This window comes from Balaenoptera musculus, chromosome 11 (genome assembly GCF_009873245.2).
Source record: "Balaenoptera musculus isolate JJ_BM4_2016_0621 chromosome 11, mBalMus1.pri.v3, whole genome shotgun sequence".
NCBI lineage: Eukaryota > Metazoa > Chordata > Mammalia > Artiodactyla > Balaenopteridae > Balaenoptera > Balaenoptera musculus.
Genome location: NC_045795.1, coordinates 92,116,548 through 92,142,972, shown reverse-complemented (window position 1 = coordinate 92,142,972; position 26,425 = coordinate 92,116,548). Strand labels below are relative to the sequence as shown.

Genomic DNA, 26,425 nt, shown 5'->3' with positions numbered 1-26,425 from the left:
AAGCAGGGTCTATCTCTGATAGTGGTGATAGCCACAAAAAAATCACAACCTTAGACGCGGTCATGTTTTGTTTTGAGGACATAAAGCAAGTGGAGAAGAATTTCCTTGGGATCTGAGAGTGTTTATTCATGAGAGCAACGTCCAGAGTTACAGGTTACCAGTTTCCAAGTGAGAGGCACCCGTATCTTCTTGTTTCTTTTTCTTATGACAGGTTTATGGAGATATAAATCACGTAACATGATAGTCATCACTTGAAAGTGGTTTTCAGTATATTCACTCTAAAAAGAAACTCTGAACCCATTAGCAATCACGTCCTATACCTCCCTCTCCACCAGTCCCTGGCAACCATTAATCTACTTTATGTGTCTACAGAGTTGCTTATTCTGGACATTTCATATAAATAGGATCGTACAATTTGTGGCTGTTTGTGTCTGGCTTCTTTCATTTAACATAGTATTTTCAAGGTTTATCTATGTTGTGGCATGTGTCAGCACTTCATTCCTTTTCCTGGCTGAATAATATGCTGTGATATGGATACCACATTTTGTTTATTCATTCATCAGTCAGTGGACATTTAGGTTGTGTCTACTTTTGGGCTATTACCAATAATGCCACTATAAAGGTTGCATACAATTTTTGGTGGGACATGTTTTCGTTTCTCTTGGGTTTGTTACCTAGGAATGGAGTTACTGGGACATGTGGTTACTCTATGTATAACATTTTAAGGAACTAACCAAATGGCTTTACAAAGTAGTTGTGTAATTTTACAACTCTACCAGCAATATACAAGGTTCTAATTTCTCCACATCCCTGTCAACACTTGTAGTTGTCTTTTTGGTTATAGCTATCTTAGTGCTGCATCATTGTTTAAACGCTTTACAAGTGTTAACTTATTTGATTCTCCTGAAAATGCTGTATCCAGAAAAGGGAATTCAGAGTCAGAGAGGTTCAGTAACTTGCTGAACAATAACACACTGGAGAGGAATATGTAATAAGGAATATGTTACACAAAGAGAACATTATTTGAACACTCAAGGGAATGAAAACAACTTTGGGAGATTTTTTTCCCCCTTTTTAAATGAGATCTTCCTGAGTTTAAGATAAAATCCTCTGTTCTATGCAAATTAGTCTCCTATTGACGTACTTAATCCACTCCTGCCTTATGCTTCAGAGTTAGGCAGTATTGGGGCTTAATATTGAAAACAGGGAGGGAGAAAAATAATCTCTGAATATTCACTTCAATTAAGGCAAAATTTTCCATTTAGCCAAGAACAAAATCTGTCAGCCACTGATATTTTGTGAATATTAATTTGAAATTTAAAAACATTAATTTAAAAAAGAAGATTTGAAAAGTTTTGTCCTCCAAGTATGATCTTTGTTATCCTTGGGCCAAAACAGTTTCCAAGGTACACGTTTCCACATTCTTAGTGAATTCAGTGGAAATTGACTTCAGAGCCATTTTTATGTTTTAATTCCATGAAGACACATAACACCTTTTAAAATTCTAATTTTATACTAATTTATAATTTTAAAAAATTTATATGTTTTTTATATTGGGATAACAGTCAAGCAGAAGTATATCTTTTAATGTTTGCTCTCAAAAGTAGAAGTGTCAACTTTCTTAGGAACATGGCAATTAAGTAAATGCAGTTAACTCAGTACCTAGAAAAGACTTGGAAGAGTCTCCAACGCTTACTTTAGGAATCTGATTTCCAGGCGACATTGCTATTTAAGAATAAACTTGTGTGTGAGTACAAAAAACTCCAAGGGTCTGTATTCAGTGAGTTCTGTCTTTGGAAGAGACATCACGATGGAGGATGCCGCTCGTGTCCTCACTGGAGTATTTCTGATACACAGACGGTGATATTCAGTAGCTACGGAGCAGGAGGAAGAAGGAAAGGGTATCGGGAGCATCACACAGTGAGCCACTCACGTTCCTTCTGACCGTTTCCTTATTGCCTCTTAAGTAGCTCAGTTACTAGAAGCCCTTGTGAGGAGGAGAAAGGCCATTGTAAAATGAGAGATACAAGCTGCCTTACAAAAAGCAGGACTGCTTCAGAGAAATCAGTTATAGAGGAAGGTTGGCAGGGAGAAATGATGAGTTTGGAGGAAAAACTCATTCTGTTTTAGACACTGCACATTTGTAGTTTGGGGCATTTTATGGGTACTCTAGTATCATCTATTCACATGGAACCATTCCTGATAATGTTATGTGAATACACAAACCCTAACATAGTTATTATTTTAACAGTTTTATTGAGATATAATTCTCATACCATACATTTCATTCACTTAAAATGTACAACTGTCCTACTTATGATATCATACAGGAGTGTTATATATAACATGGGTCCCTATGATATAACTTTGAAAGCACAGCGTCTCCTGGTGGTAGGGTCTAAACGTACTAGAAAAAGAAATTATAGGGCCCAAGTAATTATTTTAGCTTTCACAAAGTCTAATAAACTTCCGTAGTAGCTTTGTTTTTGCAACACTCTTGCTTTAAGGAAGGAAGTTAGAGATGTTTGCCTCTCCAGAAGTTTAAATGGAATTATAAAACTCCCGTCGCCTTTGGTGGTGTTGACAGGGTTATTTTCATGTTGTTAATACATGAAGTGAGGCTGTTTGAAGTTTTGAAGCATAACTTCACAAGCCTTGAAGTACAGCAGGTATATAGCAAAAATTTTACAATTTGTTTCCTTGTATGACTTTTGGTTATACACATGGAAGTCATTCTCACAGTTATGTTTTTCACTATTGGCGATAATCATTAAGGTTTTTAGCAGGTGATAATTAATCATGCCCTTTTCCTTGATATGTTTAGAAACAAATGAGAAATAAAATGCAGGAGTCAGACAGAAATGAAAATACCAGCCTTATGACTGATAAAATTGACTGGAAAGCAATGCTTAGGTATTCAGCCATCAGGGTTTCTTTGGATCACTGATTAGGGTTGGTGCTAGTACTAGAAAGTTCAAAATAACAGTGGCATAAATGACGAAGACACAGTTTCTCACCGAAAAGTCCAGAGGTGTCAGGTCAGGACTGGTAGAGTGCTGGACAGTATACAGCCCCCAGACTCCTTTCAATTTTGCTGATTTGCTATGTGTGGCTTCCTTTTCCAAGGTTATTTTGGGGTATGGTATGGATGCTCCAGCTCCAGTTATCATGTGTACATTCCAGCCAAGAAGAAAAAAGAGTGGGATAAGGGAAGGATATCTCCACTGAAGGGCACAGTGTTTTCCCTCATATCCCACTAGCTATGACGTAGTCCCTCAGCCACGTCTCACTAGGAAAAGCGAGTATTCTCGGCAGTCATGTACCCAGCTAAAAACTGAGAATTCTATGATGGAAGGGGAGAGAGAGTGTTGCTGGACAATCTGTAGTCTCTGCCACATTCCTAAGTGACAACCACTGGGCTCCCCTACAGTGAGGGGCAAGCTTCCTACCACGGAGCGGAGACTGACCCTGAGGGTAAGTTGCTTGTAAGAGGGGAACCCAGGAAGGGCTGAGCCAAGCACGCTCGATCCCTCCTCGTTCTCCTCCACTGCGAGGCCAGACACGCTTCTGCTATACTCTTCCTTCCTCACTCGTGTTTGGCTTTTCTAAGGGGCAGTACAGTGAGCTGTCATAAGGCAGGAACGCAGCACATGATTCAGCACCACAATAACAAGGTTTCCTTAATTTCCCATTATCTAACCTTTCTTTGTCTTCACTATCCAGTAGATTAAGAAATCTTCCTGAATAGTCATAAGAGAGTTCTTCTTCTGGCAGAATGTCTTTGGCTGCAAAAAGTGCCAACTTTGGTACCATCGAGTTGATTCGGACAGGAATCATCAATAGGTTTGGCTCACAAGAATGGTTAAGGAATCTTCCAATATTTCCTATAGAGGTAGGATCAACAAACGTTTCCATTACCTGCCCATTATAAACATGCTCCCTGACGGCTATAATGTAATTCGAATCGTGTATTGTTTGTAACTGAATTCTTCTCTGTACTTCCGAGAATCCTAAAACCTCGCCAGCATATTCACAGACAAACCGTCCTTTTGGTATAAAGTCCAAGGTACGAAGTCCCCAGCCTTTGCGATCTGTCTTGAACACCTGGAGGCGGAACTGCAGACCCCGCTGCACCACTCTGTTCCTGCAGTGGTCGCTGCACTGACACAGGACATTGCATTCGAAAACTGGCTCAGCGCACTTTGCTTCTGATCCTATGTGTCTGAGGCATAAATTATCATCATAGTTCTTCTCACGACGGAGACAGGAGCAAGTTCCAGGGAGGCAGGGAGTTTTGAGACAAACGCATCCGGGAAAGGTTATTAGAGTGGGGTCAGTGTCTCCTCCAGGCCCGGCTACATGATCAGGAGTATACTGCAAAAAATGGAAATACTGTTAAGTCAGCATGGCATGTCATATATCTCACCTGTATTTCAAGCATCTTTTGGCTGAGACAGTTCCTAATTCCAACAAACAGAATGAAACAAAAAAAAAAAATGCAATATATTACAATATTACCTGAAAACATCTCTCTCCAATTTAAAAACCAGGGTTAATTTTTAGATTTAAAATTTGGTGGTTTCCTTTTAAGCAGTGGGAAAATTTATGTATTTTTCTCTTATCAGATATTGAAAAATTTGTAATCCATTTTGTTTCCCTGTTAGCTTTAGATGTCAGGAAAATCAGTGCTGAATTTAGGTTTTGAATGCAGTTATGTGTTTTCTCCTTGGCTTTTATCTCTTACATTTATCTGGTAATACAAATGCATATATGTATTTTTATTGTGAGTTACCTCATATCCTTTTGGGGGATAAGAAAGTCATAAATGATAAATCAATGAAAAATGGCCTTCGGGAGAGAGTCTTCCATTGATTTTTTAAAAGAATTTTTAAATTTGAAGATTATCTAAATTCCTATATATTCTCTCATGTTTTTAAAAAATGCTATTACCTTATAGTTCTATTTGAGTCTTCACAAAGTTAAAAGCAGAAATTTGGCAAAAAACTTGCAGAGATAATTCCAAAAATTGTTACATAATATTAATAGATATTGAAATTTATTGTAGATATATTGTATACATGTAAAGAAATCCTGTTCTTATTAAGTGCGAAAGGGAGAATACAAAAAAGTTTCTCTGTCTTTTAAACGTACCTGTATTTTCAAAATGTTACATTTATAAAATGTTATGATAAAGAAGTCTTAAGTCTAAAGTCTCTGTGAAACCTGACCTCTGGTTATTTCCTCACTGGCAGAATGAAGCATATTCTCAAACTCTGAAGATTAAAGTATCTCTCATGAGCCCAGCATATTTCTTCATGTATAGAACAATTCATTTATTTATACTTGTTTTCTTCCAGAAAGGATTGAATGAGGCTTACAAAGAGGTGAGATAAATGAACAACAGGTAAGGAAAGTAAGGTGAAGGGAAAAATAAGTCGAGAGAGCTTAGACACACTAAGTGGGCAGAAGTAGACTGGACATTTGGCACTGCCCAAGAACAGCCACGTCAAAGAGGGAAATATGATTCGATGTACGGCTTGTACTGTCCGTAAGGAATAATCTCACTGTTCAGAAGCATTGACTTTTTCCACTATGGAGATGGGAGAGAAATTTCACAAATGAGTCTGTCTAAACCATTCTTTTCCAGGATGCAGTTTCATGGGCTGTTTTTCATTTCATTCATTCTGACCCTCAATAAAGGCTGTTGGCATCCTGCCACATGAAGTCAGTAAGAGCAGTTGTGCAAGAGACCAGTCGATAGAATTTAGCATATCCAGAGGAACGTTTGAACAGCCTATCTTTCAGTCAATTATCCATTAATGTTGTGTCAATACTTTTAGAAAAAGTATTGAGCAGCATGTAGTTACACTCCCTGTGGAGGCCTTGGTGGAGCTATGCAGTTAGGTGCAAAACCCTATACTTTAAAAAACGCTGGGGGCTTCCCTGGTGGCGCAGTGGTTGAGAATCTGCCTGCCGATGCAGGGCACACGGGTTCAAGCCCAGGTCTGGGAAGATCCCACATGCCGCAGAGCAACTAAGCCCGTGTGCCACAACTACTGAGCCTGCGCATCTGGAGCCTGTGAGCCACAACTACTTAGCCTGCGCGTCTGGAGCCTGTGCTCCGCAACGAGAGGCCGCGACAGTGAGAGGCCCGCGCACCGCGATGAAGAGTGGCCCACGCTCGCCACAACTGGAGAAAGCCCTCGCACAGAAATGAAGACCCAACACAGCCAAAAATAAATAAATAAATAAATAAATAAATAAATAAATAAATAAAAAACAAAACAACAACAACAAAAAAACAAAAAAACCTCTGAGCTGGGGGGAAGGATTGACATCCTTCTGTGAAAGGATGGTGAGTGGGCGTACCTGCAGGGAGGGGGGCGAGGGGGGAGGGGGGAGGGGGGAGAGGGGGCGGGGGGAGGGGGGAAGGCTAATACTGCTTAAAAAGTGATTTGGAGGTGGAGAGTAGAAATAGCTTCTCTTGTTTGTGTCGGTTCTTACAGCTTTAGCTTAGCAGAGATGTCATAAAAGGATAAAGGATGGCTTAGAAAAAGATGCCCTATCAGTCAAATTCAATGACTGCTGTCTTTTACAGAATCTACTTCCAGACTTTAAGAGTCAACTTAGAAATGGTTACTGAGACATTTTAAGAAGTGCTTGTAAAATGAAGATTGTCCTACCACTTTGTTAAACTTTTCATGAAGAATTCTTTTCACTTGATTTGTTCTTAAAGGTGCATATAATTTTAATGTACTACAGAAATCACTAAACTCTAAGGTGATTTATTTATTTATATTTTGATGCAGATAACAACTTTTAAAATCAACTCTGACTTACTGCAGTTTTCTAACCAGGAGAGCATATTATTCCGTGTTGTTGGATAAATACTTTTTGGAAAAAATACTATTATTTGCTTATTTTTACTTTTATTTTTACATTTAAAATAAGATTTTGGAGAATCTGGTGATACATTTTTAAAAATTCTGCAATTTAAACTTTTTGCACAATCTCAGATCCTTTAGAGACTTAGATTACAAATGGTAGCTGATTCCAAATGAGCTGCAAACACCGTCCAAAGGATAATAGAGACTTCTGGATAATCTTCCTGTTTAAAGAGAATATTTTTTTCCCCTTGATCGATGTAATCATTGACCCTGATACCAATAATAATCACAAATCATTTTATCTCTATATGTTTCCACTTTCTCCTTCATAAAAAGTTTGGTTAAATACCATTCCAAAAAGATGTTTTACCTGATTTAGAAAAATGGCTATACTAAAGAATAGTCTTTTGAAAACTGTGGTCTAATTTAACATATCATTATGTAATTATCTATCTTTTCAGGTATCTACATATTGAAAAGTTAATTATTCTTTTCAGAAATAATCTGACATTTTATTCAAATATTTATATGCCATATAAACTTACATTTTGCGTTTCAGAAAGCTAATGTTAAGTGTGTTACAAATTAGGAATCAGCTGGCATCAGCTTAAATGCTCCCCATTTGTAACACTCTTTCCATAGTCTGTACCCTACTCCCTGGTACAAAGCCCAGGACCAAACTGATCCAAAAAGGGTGTTACCCTGAGGGGTGTTTGTGCTTACCCTACGCCAAGGAGAGATCAAATCCTGGACATGTTTTTAAATCTATGCAGCATCTATTCTTCTGATGAAAGCATCCTGAGTCTTCCCAGGGGAACCCTTCTCACTCTTGTCTTTTTTTTTTTTTTTTTTTTTTTTTTAATATTTATTTGGTTGCACCAGGTCTTATTTATTTATTTATTTTTATATTTATTTTTGGCTGTGTTGGGTCTTCGTTTCTGTGCGAGGGCTTTCTCCAGTTGTGGCAAGCGGGGGCCACTCTTCATCGCGGTGCGCGGGCCTCTCACTATCGCGGCCTCTCTTGTTGTGGAGCACAGGCTCCAGACGCGCAGGCTCAGTAGCTGTGGCTCACGGGCCCAGTTGCTCCGCGGCATGTGGGATCTTCCCAGACCAGGGCTCGAACCCGTGTCCCCTGCATTAGCAGGCAGATTCTCAACCACTGCGCCACCAGGGAAGCCCTCACTCTTGTCTTAATGGTTTGCTGGGGCTTCAGGTTGGGTGGGGCCTAAACCTGGCTAATCAGAACATCGCTTGCTCTTTTCAACAGTACTTTTGGTTCATGGATGGGCACAGGACATAAGCCAGGTCAATGAAATATAATTCTGGGACTCCTGCTGAAAAAATTAGGGAAGAGGTGTTCTTTTTCCACTGGGTTTGCTAAACTACAGAGTATCCATCAGGCATTCCCAAGTTGTACCACACACATAAGACCTACTGAGGGTGTGGCCCACCACAGGAAAGGGGAGCAGGGGTGTGAAGCAGGGAGGTGGTAGAGAGAAATATCTGATGACACCTTGAGAGTTCCTGGATCCAGAGATGCCTACAGTTACCAGTCTCGGACTTCGCTGTTATATGAGGAAATTCCTTCCCTTCTTTGCCTGAGTTAGTTTGTGTCGTATTTACGTTTCTTGCAAACAAATGCGTCTTGACTAATAAACCCAGGGTGGAAGCTGAGAATGGTTCCAGGAAATGGCTGGAAAATTTAGTTAAAGATATAAACGGCTAATGAGCAATGAGGTCGCCAACCGAGAGGTGAGAATGGAGCAAAGCGTGAAGGAGGCTAGCCAGGAAAACTGTGACTGTGGCCTGAACACTGGGCAAAAGCAGTGGAGAACGTCTTAAGGCAGAACATGGAATGTCCTAGAGGAGACACATACAGGACTAGGATCTTATTAGCACTGTGACCTTACAGCGAGTGACTTGCTAAACTCTGGGTTAGCAACTATAAAACAGGGACACTACCTATATCTGAGGGGGTGGAAGGTTCTCAAGAAATTTAATGAACATAACACTATACTCTGTGTGGGCCACTTTGTACTTTTAAAATAGTAACTTTCTTAAATTCTTCTAGATATTATTTCGAGATTTTATACTTAAAACATCACATATTTCTGTCACATTACTTAAGCTCTCTAAACATTCCCTTTCTATTTCTGTTACAGGTTGCTGTGAAGGAAATACATGTGAGAAACCACGTAAAAAGCTTTCTCTAGTGGCTGGCTCATAAATGTTCAATATGAATTATGCAGGCTATCTAGTAGGGTGGTGAAAAAAATAGGTTTGGAGTTAAACTTCTCAGGTTTAAACATACTCAAACCAAAATTATGTTTGGAAAACCATATGATTATAGTCCTACCTCCATCATTTATCCATCTTGATGGGAGGAAACTGAGAGCTGACCCAGCACAGACTGCTTTCAAACATCAGTAAATATTGCCTTATTGTCTATTGTATGCACATGCTGGGATTTAGAAAGAACCACTCAGAAAAATACAAAAGAGGACATGAAGAATGGGATTTTTATCATTTTTTCAGTCGTCATAACAAAAGCTTTACTTTTTCCTGGTATCTATCAAAGTGCAAAATTGATCATGTAAGAGTTGGGAATAAATACAAAATGATCAGTGCAAAATACACTAGAAACCAGATCCTTGAAGAACTGGATGGAGACTTCACATTTTGTGACAGAAAACTTGAGACTTTTTTTATAAACTATGGTCACCCAAGAAGCCAAAATGTAAACAGAAGACAGCATGTTAAAGTGCAATTATATTGTACCTCCTTGGCTACAATTAATTTCTCCCTTATCTGAAGTAGACCTGCACTTATTAATAGTATGAACTTTGGGATCTAAGTGGCATAGACTGTTGGACTCTCACTAAGTATGTAGGTCTGATCTTTCTAACAAATGTTTTAAGGAAAGGCATGGTCAGGAGGTTTGGGGTATGGAATGGTGATAGGGGTTGGGTTCCCATCCATAGTACTAGGCACAGAGCAGGTGGCTCAGGAAATATTACTTGATTGCTTAATTGAAGCTCTTAATAATTTTTGATTGGAAGACTAACTTTTCTGAGTCACATACATTCTGTACCAAAGCCCCAGAAACTGAAACATGACACTGCACAATATTCTGGGCTTAAAATCTAGGCCTCAATTCTGAATTTTAAGGAAGTGCTGTGAAAATCTTCATTCCATTTTTGGTTGTTTTGAAACACCAGCTACAAGAATCTTTGTACTTGGCCTCTAGCCCCATGAGTTTGTTTTTGCTCCAAGCAGCTATTAGGAGACTGTGAGCCAGATAATTCTTGTCAAGGCCATGTTGAGACCTTAAAAAGGATATTTGAAGCTGGTTTCAGAAACCTGAAAAATGGCTAGATCCAACTCTTAGTTCAAGAAAATCAATTGGTTTATTTTCTACTTGTCTTTTGACCCCGATGGCATTATGATGTGCTTGTTTCCGATCTGAACATCTGAATGTTCTTTTTGCCTTTTCATACAGGACCCAAAGGCAAACTAGACACAAAGTTATTTTTACTTTGAGTTTTTCATGCCTTAATTCTTATGTGTGCACATGCCTGTGAAGGCAGGGTTTGGGGCAAGCAAGCTGTTTTGACCTTTTGTAAGACTGGTATTGTGCTCCATGAATATATGGAAGCAAAGTAGTTGAAGGCCCTTTTAGGCTTGTTATTTACATGTTTCAAGCATGCTTTGTCTTCTTGGTAAGACTATAAGCTCCTTAAGGAAGGGATCTTGTCTTCTATGTGTAACTCTATACCTAGAGCTGTGCATACAGCCAGGAAGCTAGAACACTGTGGGATTGAGTCTTAGTCTCCTGATTTTCATTTATGCCCATCAACTATAGGTATAAGGATCAATCACAAGGCTTCCTCTGCCCCCCACATAGTGCCTTCCATATGCTCTTGTAAGCTCAAGGGCAGGAATTTTATTGGCACCATCTTATCTTCTATGCCTAGCTTAACACAGTGCCAGGCACATTATAGGCACTCAATTATTTTTTGAAGAAAGAAAACATATGTCAGTGTTTTTGACCAGGCATTCAGCAATGTTTGGTCTTCAATAAGCTTTTAGGGATCAGTGTTTAATATGGTGCTAGCCACCTGTATTATTAATGATAAACTGCCTAATGTAGTTTGAGGAAAAATAACCATTTCTAACATTAATAGCCTGCTCTACTCTTTTTAAACTGCTGCTGAATCTGTCCTCTTACTTGATTCTCAAAATAACCCTAGGAAGGACGGACAGGGTTTGATATTGATAATGGGTGTGACAAGGGCACTAAAACTTTATTTTCATTTTGCAGATGAAGAAACTCAGGCTCTGAGACATGGCTAAGATGCTAAGCCCTGAACCTAGCTCTCCTACTTCCAAGTCCAGGGCTCTTTCCACTCCAACATCCTTGTTTTTGTCATTCCTTGTTCCTTAGGCAACATGCAGGCCCAGGTCAAAGGGGTGAGAAGGTTGGAGCACAAAGGTCTTTGAGGTAATAATAGTAGTTAACATTTATTGAGTTCTTTCAGCAAACCAGGAACTGTATTTTACTTGTAATTCTCGAAGCAATCCAGAGAGAGGTATTACTATTTTAATTGCACACGGGAGGACTCTAAGGCTTAGCTGAGGCTGTTTATATTTGCCAAAGCGCTCACAGCATGAGGGAAACCTCAACTAAGTGACTCTAGAGGCTAAGTTTTTAATCACGACACTAGGCTAAGATTCGTTAATGGGCCCCATGCCTTATCTTACAAACAAGACATTTGAGACCAGAGAGGCAACTGATTTGCCCCGGATCTCAACGAGTTCTGGGGACAGAACCAGGACAAAAAGCCAGGTTCTCACGGCTCTTTCCAAGGGACCTCACGAGACCTCTGGTTTTGCCTTCAGGGAACTGCCAGTCTATGGGCAGAGAAGACCGTGTAAAGGTCATTGCGAAGGGTTAATGGGAAAAGACCGAAACCTGTAAGCTATTTAAGAGCTTTTCCCGCTCGCAGATAGCTGTGCGATCGGGTAAAAAAAAGAAGGTCTAGAAACTTGGAGACAACAATCGAAGCACTACCACGTAGGGTAATTGAGAACTGAACCCAGCTACCACTTACCCGGCACGCTACCTGGAAGGCCGCCAGCCCCGCCCCCGGGCTGCGCGCGCAGCGCTCGTGACCGCCTAGCCCCGCCCCTATAGAAAAGGGTACCGGCCACGCCCCCGGGGGCCGCGCGCAGCTCTTGGGCTGGCCGAGCCCCGCCCCCTACCTGAAAGGGCTCTGGCTCTGTCCCTGGGGGCCATGCGCTCACAGGCAAATTTTCCAGCCGGCGCGCGACGTCCAGCAGCTCCGTCAAGGCCTCAGGCTCCTCCTCAGAGGCTGCCATCCCGCAGGGCCAGTTCTGCACGGCTTTAGCGGCCGTATTACGCTGACACGATGCGTCTACCACCTAGACTCTCTTGAACCTCGCAGAGGACGCTGGGAGTCGGGTCCCGGGGCCCCACAGCCTCATGGGAGTCGTAGTTTTTATCTCCCCTATCAGAAGTTTGCCTGTGAGGGCGTCTCCTCCCTCGACTCTCAGCGTTCCTTGACTTTTTGGTCTGGCTCGCTTTTTGTTTTGAGCCAGGTGCACAACAGATAATACAAAACCTTGTAAGGTATGGACAAAGCTTTGGGAACACACAATGAAGTGCTTGAATTTTTCCTGTGAGCCCAGGGAGGGTTTTCGAGGCGAGGTCGTTTGTCCGTGTGTCTGAGGGTTTGGAAGCTAGCTGGCGCGGGGGCAGGGGCGCGCCCTAAGCTGAGGGGGTAAGGCACCCCTGGGTCTCTGAAGTCCTGGAACTTGTGGGGCAGCTGGAGTGTGTGTGATGGGGTTTGCGTTCGGGGGCGGAATAGCCTGACTGGGCGTCGAAAGGCTGTGTGTCGAGTCCGCGCGCTCCCAGACTGGGATCCCTGTTTCCTTTCGGCTTCCCCTGCTCTGAGGAAACCGAGACCCGCCCCGCAAAGGATTCCGATAACGTCGAAATTGCTGAATCCAGTGGAATATTTTCAGCCTTCCCAAAGCTCGCTGACCCGATTGTCCTGCTGCTTCTATGTGAAACCGTCTCCCCTCTCAGCTTGTGGGCCCCTGTCCTGGGTGCGCTTGCCTTGCGCAGACCGTCCTCTCTCTCCTGTCCTTCGCGGGCCTGACTCTGAAATGGGGGCGGGTGTCACTCAGGTTTCTGCCCCGGGCCCCTTTCTCACCTTCTCTGGGTTCCTCAATAATAGCATCCACTCCCTGCCTTCAGATACTCTTACAAAGTACTAGCTAGGTCTTCATCTCCAGCCCAGCTGGAGATGGATATGCGGTTATGGTTTCTATTTTCTGTCTTATATGCACCTTAAGTTCAAAGTGACCTGAGTTGACTTACTCTTCTGCACATCTTTCTTTCCCCCTTTAAAATAATGTAGGAGAACAAGTTGTCCATGATCTCCAGAGCTACCAAAGCAACACACGAAAGCATTTTCCTGAATTCTTTCCTCTCCCTAGAGCACCGTAGCTAAGAATTCCCTGGCCAAATCTTGTGGATTCTACTTTCATAATGTTTTTCATTTTCACTTCTTCTTACTCTCAGGCTCTTGTTCCTTGCTTGAACTCTTGAAGTGGTATCTTTCAAATCTAACATTCTCCATACCCTCGCATTCCCTTACTGCTGCTTCTACAATGATCGTTTGAGTGTGCACATCCAATTACTGTATTCTGCTGCTTAAAACCCTGTGTTTGCTCCATGTGTCTCTCAAAGCCCACCTTCTATATTCTGGCTTATCAGTTCCTTGAAGATCCAGATCCTGCCTGTTTCTTTAGTCTCTGTTTCGAAAGTCTTGTTCTATTTATGTTTTCTCAACAAGCCATGTTGCTTGGGCTTCTGCTACCTTTGTTCACATCGTACTTGGGTCGCCAGTGCCTTTTCCCCGTACTGTCTGTCCACTCAGCTCAAGTGTCCCCTTCTCTGTATCTTTACTGACGCTATTTCCCATAGCATTGGTTACCCTTTTCTTTGTTCTCCCGTTTAACTCTGTAAGTGGTTTCTCATAGTCCCAGCAACTCTTTAGTATACTCATAGGCAAAGCTCTTCTATTGAAGTCGTAAAAATTATATATACATAGGAAGAGACAGGCAAAGAGAGAGATACAGAGGAAGAGACAGGCAAAGAGGGAGATACAGAGAAAGAGACACGGAGAGGGAGAAAGAAACATTTTGTTTTAACTTAAATACAGTTGACCCTTGAACAACATGGATTTGAACTGCCCAGGTCCACTTATATGTCGTTTTTTTCCAGTAAATACCACAGTGCTACACAATCCACAGTTGACTGAATCCACAGATGCAGAACCATGGATATGGAGGGCCTCCTATAAAGTTATACATGGATTTGCAACTGTGCAGAGGGTCGGTTCCCCTAACCCCTGTGTTGTTCAAGGGTCAAGTGTAATTTTGGTACATTTATTTACAAGTCTTTTGATATAGGGCCAAGGTGATGGGGTTTTTTGTTTTTTTGTGTGTTTTTTGTTTGTTTGTTTTTGTGGGTCTACCGATTAGAATTCCATGTCATGCTTACTTTGAGTTTCAGTTTGGGTGTCTCTAAAGTGGGGCAGGAACTAAAAGATACTGAAGCAATCAGAGTTCATAGTCTGTTTTTTCTCCCCCCCAGTCTTTTAAACTGTTCTTACACTTACTTCAATAGCAAAACATATTTTTTTAGTGACTTGCCTTTTTGTCAAGTCTTTCCAGAGTATGTTACTTAGTTTTCTTGTGTGTGTGGGATTTCTTTACCCTCATAGTTCATCATTATTCCCTCAGCTATTATAATAAATTATATCTGGCATTTAACAGTGACTTAGTTTGGGCCGCTGTAACAGAATACCACAGACTGGGTGGCTTAAACAACAAACATTTATTTCTCACAGTTCTGGAAGCTGGAAGTCTGAGATCGGGGTGCCGGCCTGGCTGGCTTCTTAGTGAAGTCTCTCTTCCTTGTTTGCAGACGGCTGCCTTCTCTTTGTATCCTCATGTGGGGGAAACAGAAAGGGTTGGCTATCTTCCTCTCCTTATAAGGATACTAATCCCATCATGGGGTTCTACCTTCATGACATGAAAGGTCCCACCTCCAAACACCATCATATTAGGGCTTCAACATCTGAACTTTAGGGGGACACAAACATTTGTTCGGAAGCAAATAGGTTTGGGAATAGACACTTGGATCCGGCTTATGATGTGTATCCATGCAGGTAAAAAAGTCACTTAATTTTGCACTGAAGTACGCATGTGTGATATAAAAACCCATTTTTGAGAGCAGGTTTAGAGGGAAGGAGATAGGAAATTGATTTTATGTAGAAAAGTACCAAGGAGTAATGGTGCATAGGGTCTGGAATCAGACATGTCTGAATTCATAGTTCTACTTGGCTGGTTTCTGACCATGAGCAACAGTAGGTAACATTCATTGAGTTATTACTATGTGCCAGACACCATTTAAGAATTTTACATATACTAATTCATTTAATTTTCATAATAAGCTATTAATACTTGAAACCTTATTGAAATGGTCCATCAAGGGTCATTTTAGATTCAACTAAATGTTCCGACTCACAGGACTCTCATAAGCTGCACGTGTCATTAGGTTCACTCAGAAGGTCACAACCTGCCAATACAGAGGCTTCAGATGTTCTTTGGGAATAGTGCACGCAGGCAGTTATCACACGGTAGGTTATTACACAGTAGGTTACAAAACTGCCTTGGAGTGTTCTTCTTTGTCTTCCCAGAGGATGGCTCAAATGCAGGAGGAGATCCTTATTAATAGGGTGTGGGATCATCCTGAATTAGAAGTCTTAAACCCCATTGGAACCATAGGCTTGAAGGTAGTCACCTAGTAAATATTTTATCAGACATGGCTGTATACTTGCTGTAACTTCGGAGATAGTTACTTAGGTAATGCAACTGGCTATAGTATAATTGAGGGATGTAAGGAAGGTTTAGGTAAAGTGGAACTTCAACAGAAGGAAAGATTACTTGTAGCTGGGAAGATCAGAGAAAGCTTCATGGAGAAGGGGCTACTTGCCATAGGCCTTGAAGAATGAGTAGGATTTATGAGATTAGGAAAGGGTATTGCAGGCAGAAGGAATAGCAGGAGTAAAGGAATAAAGGCACGTGTAGAGAAAAGAGTATTTTCATGTTGGATAGAGGTCAGGTTCATTTCATTTTTCAGGAATTGTAAACAATGAAGGAATTTTGCAAAAATCCAAAGAACATGCTGTCCTTTCATTTTAAGAAACATTTTTGAACACTGAGTACATGCACAGTGCTACATTTGCCAATTTGGGGAATGTACCATGAAGAAGACATAGTGCCCAAGGAGAGCTTCCAATCCAGTAAACAAAGAACTATATACACCCAGAAATTACTAAGAACTATAAGAATGTTAAGAAGGAATTATATGAGCGGTGAGGAGAACCACACTCGCTGCTTATTATGCTGTTTTTCTTTTTGACTCTTTCTTGGTAATATTGTTTGACCTTTGGAAAAAGTGTTTTGAAGGATCCATTCTATTTTTTTTTCTAAAGCTGTCAGTGATGGTGCTTCCAGAATAAGATATTCAGTTCATGTCCTGCCTTCAGTTTAATTTGTTTTTATCTTTCTGGCAAAGAATCCCAAAGTATTTTATATAAGTGTGATATTAAAATAATGAGAGGGTGTTTGCAGGCTGATATAACCAATCTTCAGAGTGCCAAGCAGTCAGTCTTTCATTTTTTCCAGGTCTAAAAACCTATCTTATTTCCTCCAGACACCTGTTCTTCACTTACTGGAAGCCCGAATCTTCAAAATTTGTCCTGAAAACCATTATAGCTACTTGGTGAAAAAAAATGTATCCCTGGACAGTAATGAGTTGCCCAAATTGACTGTTATAAATAAGGCTTGGACCTGATCATTATGTTGATTATTCAGATTTCTTCTGGCTTTTTCACTGGCAGGAAAGAAAATAATCTGGTCAATAATAAATTTAAAAATTAAAGAAAATGCAATATAGTAAAACTCTAACATTTTATATATTCAATTATCTTTAGCTAAATTATGGAGTATGACCATATGACCTTGCTGTTTTTTAACAAGAGTGGCCTTTAACTGACATGTTATCCTTAGGCTTTTTTGGCCAGTGTTTTAATGAAGTTTTGCATGATTTTGTATTCAGAAGCCATTCTTTCATTAAACTTCACTAGCATTATCTGAGCTTAATCTGGGATATACTTTACAGCCAGTGATGAAAGGTCTAAAGTTAGCAGAAATTATATATTTATTGGTGTTAATGATAGCATGAATAAAATAGTTTGGAACATCTTAGCTTCCTAATAATAACTATCACTACCCGATGTTAACTAGGCCTAGGATAAGCACTAGATCCTCTCATCAAAGAAAACTGTATAAATGACATCATTTTGAAGAGATTAAAACATAGTAGTTGATACTTTGGAGGGTTTCTGCCCAACTTGTTGAATATTTCATTTCTGAGAACATGCCAGCCCTACACAGCCCATCTCTTGGGGTGAGCTCACTGCAGTCATATTTATATTACACAACCCCTAAGCCTTGGCCCAGACTTTTGACCTCTGGATGCACACCTGATTCAAGCTAGACCAATCAGATTCACTTGATTAGTTGAGACCAAGAAACAGCTAAAACTGTTTATAATTTGGGAGCCGAGAGGTAGCTTTATTCAGTATATTGATAAAGAAGCAGAGAAAAGTCAGTCTTCCAAGAGAAAAATAGAGCAGACGAGTAACAAGGAGAGAGGACTTTTTAGTTCCTGATGCCTGTTCATTTCTTGTTCCAATCACTTTTTGATTCACACAACATATTCATATTCTTATAACAAATTCTTTCTTTGGATTTAGGTTAAGTCAGTGTTTTCTGCTACTTCAGTCAAAGAACTTTGACCAGTGAAAATGATGGCATTATTACAGGCATACTTAGGAGATACTGTGGGTTCATTTCCAGGCCACTGCAATAAACTGTATATCACAAGTGAGTCACACGAATTTTTTGGTTTCCCAGTGCATATAAAAGTTATGTTTACACTATACTGTAGTCTATTAAGTGTACAATAGCTTTATTTCTAAAAAATGTACATACCTTATTTTAAAAATACTTAATGGCTAAGAAATGCTAACCATTATTTGAGGCTTCAGCAACTTGTAATCTTTTTGCTGGTGGAAGGTCTTGCCTTGATGTTGATGGCTGGGATTCATCAGGGTGGTTGTGGTGTCTGTGGCAGTTTCTTAAAGTAAGACAATGATGAAGTTTTCTGCGTCGATTGACTCTTCCTTTCATGAACGATTTCTCTGTAGCATGTAATGATGCTTGATAGCATTTTGCTCACAGTAGAACTTCCTTCAAAATTGGAGTCAGTCCTCTCGCATCCTCAAACTGCTTTATCAACTAAGTTTATGTCATATTCTAAATCCTGTGTTATCATTTCAAAAATCTTCACCAGGAGTAGATTCCCTGTCTTCTCTTTCAAGAGACTGCTTTCTTTGCTCATCCATAAGAAGAAACTCCTCACCCTTTTAAAATTTTGTCATAAGATTGCAGCAATGCAGGCACACCTTCAGGCTCCACTTCTAACTCTAGTTCTCTTGCTATTTCCCCTACATCTGTAGTTTCTTCCTCCACTGAAGTCTTGAACCCCTCAAAGTCATCAGGAGAGTTGGAATCAACTTCTTCCAAACTCCTGTTAATGTTGATATTTTGCCCTTTCCGCATGAATCAGGAATGTTCTTAATGGCATCTGGAATGGTGAATCCTTTAGAGAAGTTTTTCAGTTTATTTTGCCTATATCCATCAGAGGAATCACTATCTATGGCAGCTATGCTTTACAGAACATATTTCTTAATAAGACTTGAAAGTCAAAATTACTCCTTGATCTGTGGGCTGCAGAATGGATGTTGTGTTGGCAGGAATGAGAACAACATTAATCTTGTGGTACATCTCCATCAGAACTCTTGGGTGAGAAGGTGCATTGTCAATGAGCAGTAATATTTTAAAAGGAATTTTTTTTTCTGAGCAGTAGGTCTCAACCTACTTAAAATATTCAGTAAACCATGGTGTAAACAGATGTGCTGTCATCCAGCCTTTGTTATTCCATTTGTAGAGCACAGGCAGAGTGGTTTTAGCATATTTCTTAAGGGTCTTAGGAATTTTGGAATGGTAAATGAGTATTAGCTTCAACTTCAAGTCACCAGCTGCATTAGCCCCTAACAAGAGAGTCAGCCTATCTTTTGAAGCGTTGAAGCCAGACATTGACTTGTCCTCACTAGCTATTGAAGTCCTGGATGGCAACTTCTTCCAATATAAGACTATTTTGTCTCCATTGAAAATGTATTGTTTAGTGTAGCCACCTTCAGTAATTATCTTAGCTAGATCTTCTGGATAACTTGCTGCAACTTCTTCATCAGCACTTGCTGCTTTGCCTTGAACTTTTATGTTATGGAGATGGCTTCTTTCCTTAAACCTCATCAAACTTTTCTCCTGCAGCTTCCTTACCTCTCTCACCCTTCATAGAATTGAAGAGCTTAGGCTTTAACTTAAGGGAATGTCGTAGCTGGCTTGATCTTCTATCCAGACCACTCACACTTCTCGCATATTAGCAATAAAGCTGTTTCACTTTCTTATCATTTGTGTTCACTGGAGTAGCACTTTTAATTTCCTTCTAGAACTTTTCCTTTGCATTAACATCTTAGCAAATTGTTTGGCTCAAAAGGGCTAGCTTATCTCATCTTTCTACATGCCTTCCTGACTAAACTTAATCATTTCTAGCTTTTGATTTAAAGTGAGAGATGTGTGACTCTTCATTTGAAAGCTTTGAGGTCATTGTAGCTTTATTAATTGGCCTAATTTCAATATTGTTCTATCTCAGGGAATAGGGAGGCCAGAGGGGAGGGAGAAAGGTGGAGGAATGTCCATTCAGGGGAGTAGTCAGAACACACACATTTAGCAGTTAAGTTCACTGTCTTATTTGGGTGTGTTTAATGGCACCCCCAAACAATTACAATAGTAACATCAAAGGTCACTGATCATAGATCACTGTAACAAATATAATAGTATTGAAAAAGTTTGAAATATTGTGAGAATTACCAAAATGTGACACCGAGACATGGTGTGAGCAAATGCTATTGGAAATATGGCGCCGATAGACTTGCTTGATGCAGGTTGCCACAAACCTTCAATTTTGTAAAAAACACAATATCTGCGAAGCTCGATGAAGCAAAGTGCAGTAAAATGAGGTATGCCTCTATTACCATTATTATTATTAGAAAGTTTGGGCTGGATAATCAGCTGCTATTGCTCTGTACAGAAGTTGATGTTATGAATTTTTGTTCATTTAAAAAGTTGGTAAGCTATGCTTTTTTTTTAAAAATTAATTAATTAATTAATTAATTTATTTTTGGTTGTGTTGGGTCTTCGTTTCTGTGCGAGGGCTTTCTCTAGTTGCGGCAAGCGGGGGCCACTCTTCATCGCGGTGCGCGGGCCTCTCACTATCGTGGCCTCTCTTGTTGCGGAGCACAGGTTCCAGACGCGCAGGCTCAGCAGTTGTGGCTCACGGGCCTAGTCGCTCCGCGGCATGTGGGATCTTCCCAGACCAGAGCCCGAACCCGTGTCCCCTGCATTGGCAGGCAGATTCTCAACCACTGCGCCACCAGGGAAGCCCAAGCTATGCTTTTTTAACACTTTGTCTTGCTGATGTGTCTTCACTAAAGAACGTCTCCTCAAAATAATATGAATAAAAATTTACATCAAAAAGTAGTAAAAAATATAAAATTTCTGTCTAGTGGAAGGGATAATAATATAGCAATAATAGCTAGTAGTTATAGTACTACTATATGCCCAATATTGTAAAAAGACAGCAAAATAGAAAGTAAACTGGACAGAAAAAATGTCTTTTTAGTACCTAAAGTTTTATGTCAAAGTATACTGCATGTAGATCATTTTGCAATAAGAGAAAATATGGCAATTGATTAAAATAAGTTGAGTTATATTTTACAAAATTATGATCCTGTGTTACTTATGCTTTCCAAAGGATAGTATTTTATGTTTTTGAGTTTCGACTGCTAGTAAATATATGTTTTCAGCAGAATAAAAAACTTGCCTCTTGTCCGATGTTTTTATCATGGCATTGTGGTTTAATGAAATCCATAATTTCTCTCATTGATGTGACAACAGAAAACATCAAGATATAATCACAATCAGAATGTTGTTAGTGTAAGTACTTTAGTTGTAAACTAAATATCCAGTATTGATGATTATAGAATATTAACTCATAAAAGTATGCAATCAAATGGGGATTGTTTGATAATAGGTGCAGAGGTGAAAGAAGCCAATTATGTATTTATTTAACCTAAAATGTATCAGCAAGGAATAATTTCACTCACCAAAGACCTATGATCAAATTTATTATCAGGTGTGTTCAACTGTTATTACCAAGGCTATGACAACAGACTTGCTCTGTTTTCAGCTTGATCTAGAAAGGCATAGCCTTTCAATGTGTTATGTTCACACATTTTCATTTTGACTTAGGAAGGAAGCTTTGCTTATTACCTCTAAGGATACCACCTATAGGCAGAACATAATTTTTTTCTTTTTCTTTGCCATGCTGAGTGGCCTGCAGGATCTTAGTTGCCTGACCAGGGGTCGAACCCGGGCCTTGGCAGTGAAAGCATCAAGTCCTAACCACTGGACAGCCAGGGAATTCCCCATCATGTTTTTTTAAAAGTACTAGACGTTTCTTCTCCCCATTTATAATGAAGCACAGGGGCCAGCCTCTTCTACTTGTAGTTTTGAAAGCAAAGATGTGTATCCTTTGAAGTTTAGTACCACAAATGTCCTGCTACAGAGAAATTTACCCAGAACATTTAAGCCCAGATCTACAAGGGTCTATAGGATAATTTCACCAGATACCGCCAAGTATCATCTGAGATTAGAATTCTTAGAATTTCAGCTTCTAAATTTCAGCTTCTTGTAATTCCTCATTTCTTAACTTTCTAGACTCATATTAGCGTTTTCTCTCTAGTATCTTACCAGCTCCAATTCTGGTATTTGGAAGGAGAAAGGAAATGAATCCGAAGAACACAAAGACTAATGCAAAGAATTCTACTCAAGTGCCCAAGACTAACTTGGTTAAAGTTTCTCTGGGGAAATGCTGATGATTCATACTTATTTTTAGATATTTCAGCCAAAATTTGGTGTGAAAAGAATCCTACAGAGTAAAAAACCTTTTTCTTTTCCATTTTCTCAGTAAGTGTTAGTGTGTTAAAGTCTACGTTGTTGCTATGAGTAGGTGGATCTTCGGGTATGAACTGAGGGGTACTATGGAGATTCTTTTTCTCTCCCCACACTCATAGTCCATAAAGACCTTCCCCAATGTCTGCTGTAATGCCTGAAACCTCCATCGTTAGAATTTCTCCCATTTGTGGTAAGCATTGCTTTCTCCTTGCAGTGCTCTTTTAGAACTCCAGTACTCCTGGGAGAGAAAAAAATGATAAACACATATATGTCTTATCATATTGCTTTCCTTCATGATAAGGAGATACCTTGGGAGGCCTGAGAACTTAGAGGAACTGTAGAGGAGGAGAAAAAAAATGTCACACAGATCAAATAAACATTTATTGAGCACTTACTAGATTCTTTAGCAATGTTCAAAAATTTCTGTGATGATAAAAATGTTCTTTCCAGCCACATGTGATTATTGGTTACTGGAATATACCTAGTGTGACTGTAGAACAGATTTTTAAATTTTATTTAATATTCATTAATTTAAATTTGATTTAAATAGCCACATGGGGCTTCCCTGGTGGCGCAGTGGTTAAGAATCCACCTGCCAATGTAGGGGACACGGGTTTGAGCCCTGGTCCAGGAAGATCCCACATGCCGCGGAGCAACTAAGCCCCTGCACCACAACTACTGAGCCTGCACTGTAGAGCCCGCGAGCCACAACTACTGAGCCCATGTGCCTAGAGCCCGTGCTCCGCAACAAGAGAAGCCACCGCAATGAGAAGCCTGCCCACCACAACAAAGAGTAGCCCCCGCTCGCTGCAACTAGGGAAAGCCTGCGTGCAGCAACGAAGTCCCAACACAGCCAAAAATAAAAATAAATAAATAAATAAATTTAAATAGTCACATGTAATTAGTGCCTGCTGTATTGGACAGCACATTTCTAGGCAATATACTAAATACTATATACATTTCTTATCTAATTTCACCTCCATGAAGTAGGCAATATTATCTCTATTGTACAAGATTCAGGAATTGAAGTTCAGATAAATTAAGTAATTTTTTTCATGTACCCCACATGTATGAGTGATAGAGTGGGATTTGGGCCCAGGTCTGAAACTGCCTCTAAAGACAAAGTTTCTCACCATTTGTTTTGAAAAATCTTAGCCATATTCAGAAACTGCCTTTCTTCCAGCTGCTATGGAGGAAATAAAGGATTAGAAATAATGGGATTAAAAATATATATACAATATTTTATCTTATTTGAAAATATAGTAATTTACGTAAGTAAGGGCGTTATTTAACTTGAGAGTTTTTTTTTTTGTTGGTGGTGTTTTTTTTTTTTTTTAGGTCTGTGCCCTTGGGCTTTGAAAAAACAATAGATGATTAATTATTCTGCCTCAAAAGAAATCTTCATCTCACTGCTGGGTCTCCTAGTCCTGAAGCCTGACTACTGAGAACAGTCTCTTAGGCTACTGAGGTCTCTGCCTTGTGACAGTCAACTGCTATTACTATGATTTTACTAATTTTGAGTTACCTGAGAGAGGGGGCTGAATAATAGAAATCAATTGCATATGTGTTTCTGTCTCTGTCTTGGTACTAATCAAAGTGTAGAGAAAATCACCAATTTATGAAGGGCCATAGAAGCGATTTCTAGTTCTACTCTCTTTATCTTTTAGGCATTTTAAATAAGTAAATGGAGGCAACAAAATTCTCAATTCCTGTGCCACTGAGAAGAGGCAAAATAGGTGGCTCTTTGAATGGCAGAACCTTTCAGCTTCACAATAGAAGGCCAAAAGTTTATTTTTATGGGAGATCAAACTTTCTTTGTAATAGTTGGAGGGTTTTTTCCGTGTCATTCTAATTCTTCCACTGCCAGTTATATATTATAACTACACTATGTGTTTAATAAGTGACTGGTTATATCTTGCAGCTCTGAATTTCCTTCTCTAATTCTGATTCTAGCTTTAATCCCCTCAGTTGGAAAGTCTCACCTTTCATTTAGCTGTCCCATTGTAATTTTAATTTGCAGTGTTTTTTTAGTCAAATATTTTTTAAACCTATTTGCTTTAGTAAAGTTTTAGCTCTGGAAGATGACATTTTATCTTCTGGAATTCACCCATGAGCTCAGCTTAGAGGAACATTGAACATAATGTGCTTTTTTACAGAGCCTGGAAATTACAGAGTTGATGACAGGGGAAACCACTTCTCTCTGAAGATGAAATCTGTGAGTCTTCTCATCACCTCTTAGCAAATTAATTAAGTTTTCCTCAAAAGTGGGTTTTTTGTTTTTACTTGGTAAATAAAACAGGAGGTTCAGATTGTGTTTTCTAGACCCTAGATTTTGTAGGTATTTGTTGCTGGGACTTTTGTCTGAATGAAGTCTGGCAGTACCTCTTTAGGTGAGACACTAATTTTACCTTTGCCCTGGCACTGAGTCCAGCCATCTGCTCTCTGTCTGGATTCAAACACAAAGAGAAAATACAAAGGATAGCTGACTTGGTGGTGACAGCTGTTGGGAAAAAGAATCATTGTGTTTGACAGTGTCCTTTGGAAACAGACCAGGAAGTGAATCAAATACAATGTATTGCTTCATCTTACAGATGCCTGCAGGTTAGTTGGAATTTTAATTTCTGACTCACCCACCTTATTTCTACTTCTGGAGGAAGCCCCTCCTGTCACACACTATGTCATTGACATGTTCTTGGATAAGGGTAGACCAACACATCGCAGTAGTTATTTCACTAAACAAAGTGCTTGCATCAGCCAGTGCCTTGTGGATGTGCTATTTGTTTCAGCCTCTGTGTATTTTTAAACCAGAAATGGACAGAATTTGTATATTCTAGGGCAAATGGTCATCTTAGTTTTATTACTAAGCCAATATTTTACTTTTTCCTCCATTAAAAAAAATCTCTGTGTAGCTAAGTAAGGAAAAACTTATTTTAGATGAATAAATTTACATTTGAGCAATTGGAATTTTATTCCAAACCATCTGGAGTAAATCATTTTCCAGTCTGTTTTTGCAACTAATTAGAACAAAACCAGAAAATTGAAACAACTAATTAGTTGCAATTAATTAGTTGTTTCAATCTTTTGGTTTTGCTTTTTAGCAAGCAAATGAAGCTATAGCAGATCCTTAAACATAGTTAGTTATTGGAAGCAGCCTTATAGCTAAAGAAACACCATATTAGGATTGCAGTGAGGTAGGTAAAGAGATATGAGGGTGACATCTGCCTTAAAGGATAAGGACATTTCTTGTGTTCCTTTTTGGAAAGTGTCTGGAATTCATGATAATTTGGTTTTCAACTTTGTGCTTGGAAACTTAATTTTGTCTTTTCCCAAAGGAAAGGGCCAATCAAACAGGAGCACAGGATCAATGAAAGTTGTGGTAAAAAGCTACTTTATTTTGTTCCCTTGGAGAAATTTAAAAAGCTTATTCGCTAAACATGAAACCAAGTTATCTATTATTCACAACAAATGTTTTCTGGAACAAAGTGAGGCATAAATTATATATTTTGCATTATGAAATAAACTAAAAAGAACAAGGAGAAAGGAAGGCACTTTAGACTGAATCAGAATGGGAGAGAAATGCAGAAGGAAACAAAGATCTGTATCTATATCTCTCTAGATCTATACTTATCTAGAAAATATATCTAGAATTTTTATCTAAATGACTATTTCTAGAAATTTTAGAGATAAAATCTATCTATCAATTGATTTAGAGCAGGAAGAGGCAAAGAAAAAAAGTCTGGGTTATTTATAAGTAAAGAGTTTATATTCCTGGTAATGATCTGTCCTATTGTTAACCTGGGGCTACTATCAGTGTTAACATATCTTAAAATATTCCATTGAAATTCTTGATTTCATTTGTCATTTAACAACTGAGTATTTATTGAGGGATTTACTACTTGCAAGGCACTGTGATGGGGTATGGAGATTGATTATAATATTTGGTTAGCACACACTATATGCCAGACACTAGACACAGCCTTTTATGTGGGTTATTTTGTTCAGTCCTTACAACAGTCTTGTGAGGTAGGAGCTGTCCCACCTCTCCTCACTACATATTACAAGTAGAGAAAATGAGATGTGGAGAAGTTAAAGATGATTAAAAATATTTTTTTAAAGTATCTTGATTTGTGGTGTTTCCTGATTTCTGTTGTATAAATGTACCTACCATGACCAATTTCAAGCTACCAACAGTTTAACAAATGGCTTGCAAAATTTCTGAGTATTAAACTGTTGGTGAG

General features: G+C 39.4%; 1 protein-coding gene and 1 long non-coding RNA gene across 3 annotated transcripts in view; one reads left to right on the top strand and one right to left on the bottom strand.

Moving 5' to 3' along the window:
- Positions 1-519: 519 nt before the first annotated feature.
- On the bottom strand, positions 520-12,357 carry LOC118904491 (histone-lysine N-methyltransferase SETMAR). Of its 2 annotated transcripts, none has more exons than XM_036870693.1 (2): positions 12,150-12,357; positions 520-4,374 (listed from the first exon to the last, which is right to left on the bottom strand). In XM_036870693.1, exons 1-2 carry the CDS (start codon positions 12,264-12,266, stop codon positions 3,571-3,573), a joined length of 921 nt encoding a protein of 306 aa, XP_036726588.1. In that variant the 5' UTR covers positions 12,267-12,357; the 3' UTR covers positions 520-3,570. The 2 variants fall into 2 exon arrangements, with proteins under 2 accessions (XP_036726588.1, XP_036726589.1); XM_036870694.1 differs by having other exon boundaries at positions 12,192-12,343.
- An 82-nt stretch (positions 12,358-12,439) lies between these two features.
- The window catches only part of LOC118904207, a 38,721-nt gene continuing 24,735 nt past the window's right edge, over positions 12,440-26,425 (top strand). The window contains exons 1-2 of the long non-coding RNA XR_005021954.1: positions 12,440-12,537; positions 24,344-24,402. This is a non-coding gene — a long non-coding RNA (uncharacterized LOC118904207). The remainder of the gene's footprint in view (positions 12,538-24,343; positions 24,403-26,425) is intronic.

Bases quoted from the DNA above. Each gene is read 5' to 3' on its own strand.
- LOC118904491 (XM_036870693.1), bottom strand. From the start codon at position 12,266: ATGGCAGCCTCTGAGGAGGAGCCTGAGGCCTTGACGGAGCTGCTGGAC. The intron at 4,375-12,149 runs GTAGGGGGCGGG...CATTTTTTGCAG, and splicing joins CAGAGCCAGAGCCCTTTCAG to TATACTCCTGATCATGTAGC.